This window comes from Gymnoscopelus microlampas (genome assembly GCF_963454915.1).
Source record: "Gymnoscopelus microlampas genome assembly, chromosome: 6".
Lineage (NCBI taxonomy): Eukaryota > Metazoa > Chordata > Actinopteri > Myctophiformes > Myctophidae > Gymnoscopelus > Gymnoscopelus microlampas.
In genome coordinates, this window is record NC_139943.1 from 52,396,843 (window position 1) to 52,402,619 (window position 5,777).

Here is a 5,777-nt window from a genome sequence, read left to right on the forward strand (position 1 = left end):
GTTTTCACACTGTAGATGGACAACAGGCCCACACCTACCAACAGGCTTCTGTCATACAGCTGCTATTGTTAAAAAACAAACAAGAAAACAAACAAACAAACACTGCTACCTTAACAATTATTTTAAGACAAACTAACGTTGTCTAGGCCTATATCTTCCCACACCACACAAGCTATGATTGCATTTGAAGAATATACCATTTATTTCTCCTTTTAGATGCTATAATTCTAATGTGGTAGATATGTGCATAGTGAATCATGACTCACAACATTGTTCTATTTATGTTGTGTTGTTCTAATTCGAGGCAGCCCTCTCTCTTTACATTATATTATTGCCCACAGACAGTTACAGGGTAATTGTACACTAATTACCGTGAAGTTGTAAAAGCCCCTCCCTGTGCGCCCACCACGCAGCCCATTGGCCAGAGCTGCGAGCTGTCAGAACCCAGGGCAACGCCCCCTGCTTCTCAGCCCATTCATATAAGCCATGCCTAGGTCTCATCAGCAGCAACAGGTACCTATAGTGACAGGGGTGCAGCAGCACTAAAAAACAACTACATTCCTCTTACTAACAAACTACCCATCATTATTGTAGTTTGTGTGAGTAGTTTTAGCTGCCCAAAAGGATCTTAATATTATTTTTTGTAACCCCCCAAAGCTTTCTTTCTTTCTTTTTCCCTGAGAAAAGTTGTTTCCATTTGACAACTTTGTTAGGCTACTTTGTTGCAAAAAAAAAGTTGCAAGTGGGGGATTTTTTGTTTTAATCAGTGAAAACATGGAGTTGTCGGATATTTCCTTCCCCATCACCTCGGCTGATGACCTCTACGATGACCCGTGCTTCAACACCAGCGACATGCACTTCTTCGAGGACCTGGACCCCAGGCTGGTGCATGTGGGCCTCCTGAAGGCAGGCGGAGGCGGTGGTGGTGGTGACACCGGTGACATCCACAGCACCCACGGCCACCACCACGGTGGTCACCACCACCACCACGCCGAGGACGAGCACGTCCGCGCGCCCAGCGGCCACCACCAGGCCGGCCGGTGCCTGCTGTGGGCCTGCAAGGCGTGCAAGCGCAAGACCACCAACGCCGACCGCAGGAAGGCGGCCACCATGCGCGAGAGGCGCCGCCTGAGCAAGGTCAACGACGCGTTCGAGACCCTGAAGCGGTGCACCAGCACCAACCCCAACCAGAGGCTGCCCAAGGTGGAGATCCTGCGGAACGCCATCAGCTACATCGAGTCCCTGCAGAGCCTGCTGCGCGGGGGGCAGGGCGGCGACGACAGCTACATCTACCCGGTGCTGGAGCACTACAGCGGGGACTCGGACGCGTCCAGCCCCCGCTCCAACTGCTCGGATGGAATGGTGAGTTGTTGTTGTTGTTGTTGTTATTATTATTATGAACTCGCTCTTTATTATAGGGGCTACATTTGTTCATTCATTCATTTTTTTAAACAATTTATTTAGCATTTGTTCATTCATTTTTACAATTTATTAAGGATTTGTTCATTTGTTTTTTTTATAATGTAGCCTATTAAGCATTTGTTCATTCATTTTGTACACGTTTATTAAGCATTTGTCATTTTTACTAATTGGAACCAAGTTAACGAAGTTTTGCACAAGTTATGCTATAGCAGCAGATGTCTATAGTTGTTGTTGTTTTTTATTCACATTACTTGATTTTTTTACACAGACCTACTGGATCTAATTGCATCAGGCCTAGTATTTATCAATATGAATTTGGGTTGAATGCACAAACAAAAAAAATTATATAAAGTTAATCATATTTCTCTCTCTCTCTCTCCAGATGGATTTTAATGGCCCAACATGCACGTCAGCCAGAAGAAGCAGTTATGACAGCTCATATTTCTCTGAGACGACAAATGGTAAGAAAGACTCTCACTCCATTCCTCCATTCATTTTCAGTGGTGGAAAAACAAAAAACAAAAAAAGTATCAATACCGCAATGTAGAAATACTCTGTTATTACAAGTAAAAGTCCGGTAATCAAAATGTACTTGAGTAAAAGTACAAAAGTATTGGCATGAAAAAAAAAAAAAAAAAAAAAAAAAAAAAAAAAAATATATATATATATATATATATATATAACAAGCTATCATTTGTATTAAATGTATTAAAATCTTTTGAAAATAGCAGATCTACAATCTCACAACACCTTGCAAGTTTTCAAATAGTGGAGTAAAAATATCATATTTGCCTCTGAGATGTTGTGGAGTAGAAGTAAAAGTATTGAAAATTACAAATATCCAAGTAAAGTAAAATATACTTCAAAAGTGTACTTAAATACAGTACTTGAGTACATTTACTCAGTTACTTTCCACCACTGATGGCTTCTTCAACACCATTAGATCCTTTAAAAGGGTGTTTTTTCTCTAACACTCTCTTGTGTTTTAACAGCAGGTGCCAAAAGCGACAGCAAGAGCTCTGTGATCTCCAGTCTGGACTGTCTATCGAGCATCGTGGAGAGGATTTCCACGGACACGCTGCTGGCGGCCCCCCAGGAGGGGTCCGCGGGGTCCAGTGGGTCCGGTGGGTCGGAGGGGACCGGCAGTGACCCCTGCTCCCCGCAGGAAGGCTCCGTCCTGGGGGACAGCGGGCCCTCCGTGCCCTCGCCGACCAACTGTCCCCAGGCGGCCGCGGCGGCGCTCCACGACCCGAACCTCATCTACCAAGTGCTCTGATATAGCCCCGAAACATGACTGTCATACCACGACAGTCATGGATGAACTTCAACCTGGTGTTTGCACTTTCTTTATTTACGGCCCGTACATCTACGTAAACGTTCAGATTTCAAATATAAAGTGCTTGCCTTATGACCACGGATGTTACAATTATGTCCGGGCTCTCAGAGGTACCCGTATTTTCCGTATTGTTCAATACAAACCATTTGAATCCGATTGGTGGCCATTGTTTCCGTATTTCCTCAAACTGCTTTCAACTACGCGACCCTATTGGTTGGGAGGTGTACTGCACTCTGATACATTATTACTCTAGGAGAAAATGGCCACCAATCTGATTAAAATGCTTTTTATTTAACAATATGGAGGATACGGGTACTTCTGAGGGCCCGTACATACTTTTAACACCCGTAGCCATGAAGTAAGCCCTTTATATATGAAATTTGAACGTTTATGTAGATGTACGGGCTGTAAATGGAGAAAAGGCAAACACCAGGCTGAAGTTCATCCATGACGGACCGTCGTATGATCCATGGCTAGTTCTCTGAGAACTGAAAGGACACTTATTAAAAATGGACAACTATTATTTTTCTACTATTCTTCTGCAGAGGATCCAGTGATCCAGTCGATCGAAAGAAACGTTGCCCGAAACGGAGCGAGGTTCACGGCATGTTTTCTTTTTACTGAGAAAAGGAGGGTTAATTTTGGCCAAATTAAATCGCCACATTCCTCCAACAACTACGAGGCAGTGGGTGTAAAGTAACTAAGTACATGTACTCAAGTACTGTACTTAAGTACACTTTTGAGGTGTTTTTTACTTTACTGGAGTATTTCCAATTTTCAGTACTTTTACTTCTACTCCACTACATCTCAGAGGCAAATATTGTACTTTTTACTCCACTACAATTATTTGACATCTTTAGTTACTTGTTACTTTGTAGATTTTGATTATTATTACAAAACATACAGTAACCACTTCAGCCCTATATACATTTCGGCCATTTGAAAACAGCCTAGATCTGCTATTTTCGAAAAAAAAATTGATACATTTTATACATTTGAAAACTTGTGAAATGGGACATTCTGCATAATGAGTACTTTCTACTTTTGGTACTTGAAGTACATTTTGATACCAATAATACTTTTGTACTGTGCCTCAAGTCAATATAGAATTCTGGACTTGTACTAGTAACAGAGTATTTCTACAATGCAGTATTGATACTTTTACTTAAGTAAAAAAAATTGAGTACTTTTCCCACCACTGCTACGAGGCCTATACATTATGTCATACGAACGAAGAAGTCACGTTCTTTTTGTTTTAATTCTCCAAATAGACATGCTATGTAAACGTAGAGAAGAAAAAAGACCACTTTGTTTGATTTCTGTAGTGTAAAAACGAGTTATCATTACTACTATTTCATTCTCATTTTTCATATAATAAGGACCATTTATTGTTTTTGTACATGTTGTAAATAAGAGCTGATTTGTTACGACGCGCAACGATGAAAGTATTAATATTTGTATTTAATGTTTCCCTTGTCTATACTGTGTGTTTGTTGTGAGAAATGGTAAACTTTATATTTATACATCTGAAAATGAGTGAAAGTCGATGTTATTATAACAAAATAAATGAACTTGGCTATTTATACAAATACATGCCTCATTTTGTATTATTATTATTATTATTATTATTATTATTATTATTATTTTTATTTTTTATTTTTTTATTATCATCATATAAGGCTGTTTTTGTAGCAGCTGAGATTTTATAGAACCGTCTAAATTGAATATTTTTTCTATAGGCTATATATTTTGTATTCATGATGTTTTTCATGCCTTTGGGTTAATTAACGAACACGTTGACTTTAAAGTAAACAACATTTAAATTTTGCTGTAATGTCAACATTTTCCAACCCCAAAATTCTATCACGAGCAACTATAATTGCATGTCATTGCATTGTTAGTTATAGCCAGCGCTTTTATTTATTTTTTCTTAAATCATATAGCCTAGGCCTAATAACCTGCAATGTTGATACAACAATATGGCCTTGACATAATCATTATTTTGAAACATGATTAATTAATTATTGAACGCTGCAATGTTAGTTTTATTATTGTCTTTGCATGTGAGCATGTTATACATTATAGGCTATATATTATAGCCTCTGTTCGTTCTATGTTAAAAACAACCAGGCTGTCATAATAATTTCTGAACAACAGTGATCATCACATAGGGGAATATTGGCATATTATAGGCCTATTATTGAGCCATCATTCAAAATGCTGGACAAATAGTTATAGCATAGACCCCTTAACAGACGTCACACTGATAAGAACCAGTATGCGCGCAAATATGCGCGCAATTAAACCCATTCTGTCCAGTCTCGCTAGGACGCGCCTCACTAGCCAACACACAAGAGGGGTTTGGGGTGTGCTGAAACCAGCGCACCCCGAAACAACAGGTTGGGAATTGATTGCGTGAAACAATCACCTGTGCGTCCAGTCTCAATGTTAGTAAACAAATAATTGGTCTATTGGTTCTCAAAGTGGGGTCCGGGGACCCCCAGGGGTCTTCTGGAGGTCCTTGGCACAAAATATTTTGCAATGGGGGTCCGCGGCCAAATACATATAATTTTGGGCCAAATGGGGCTCATTGACATGAAAAGCTTTGAGAACCACTGAGTTATAGGCGAATATTCTCAAATATGGTCAGATATTGAGATGTAAATAGTCTCTGTTAGTTACAGAAGGGGAATAAAAACATAATTCAATTGTACAATTATGTTTTATATATTATGTTATCTTGTATTGTATTGTATTGTATTATATTATATTGTTGCTGTCGGGCTGAAACCTATTATCTCCATATTTTAACTTTGTGTGTTTTTTCGTAAATTAATGCCCTAATGTTAGCTAATGATCATACTACAGCGTCACACACAACTATCAAAAGTCGTGTTTTGAGCTCACATGGCATCACCTGCTGATGATCAAGCTAATTAGTCACATTATACTTTAATCTCCTTAACTTGTTGCATTGCATGGTGCATTTGCGCAACAAGACACTTGTTCTTCTGTGTAT

The 5,777-nt window shown here is 39.4% G+C and overlaps 1 protein-coding gene across 1 annotated transcript; it reads left to right on the forward strand.

The window, feature by feature from the left end:
- The first annotated feature begins 523 nt into the window (after positions 1-523).
- myod1 (myogenic differentiation 1) lies at positions 524-4,329 on the forward strand. Its single transcript, XM_084059840.1, has 3 exons — positions 524-1,362; positions 1,805-1,883; positions 2,415-4,329. Exons 1-3 carry the CDS (start codon positions 775-777, stop codon positions 2,696-2,698), a joined length of 951 nt encoding a protein of 316 aa, XP_083915966.1. The 5' UTR covers positions 524-774; the 3' UTR covers positions 2,699-4,329.
- The last annotated feature ends 1,448 nt before the right edge of the window (positions 4,330-5,777 follow it).

What these genes read in the sequence shown, in the direction of transcription:
- myod1 (XM_084059840.1), top strand. Translation starts at nt 775, where the DNA reads ATGGAGTTGTCGGATATTTCCTTCCCCATCACCTCGGCTGATGACCTC. An exon ending in CCAACTGCTCGGATGGAATG is followed by an intron (nt 1,363 to 1,804) that starts GTGAGTTGTTGT and finishes CTCTCTCTCCAG; the next exon opens with ATGGATTTTAATGGCCCAAC. An exon ending in TTTCTCTGAGACGACAAATG is followed by an intron (nt 1,884 to 2,414) that starts GTAAGAAAGACT and finishes GTGTTTTAACAG; the next exon opens with CAGGTGCCAAAAGCGACAGC.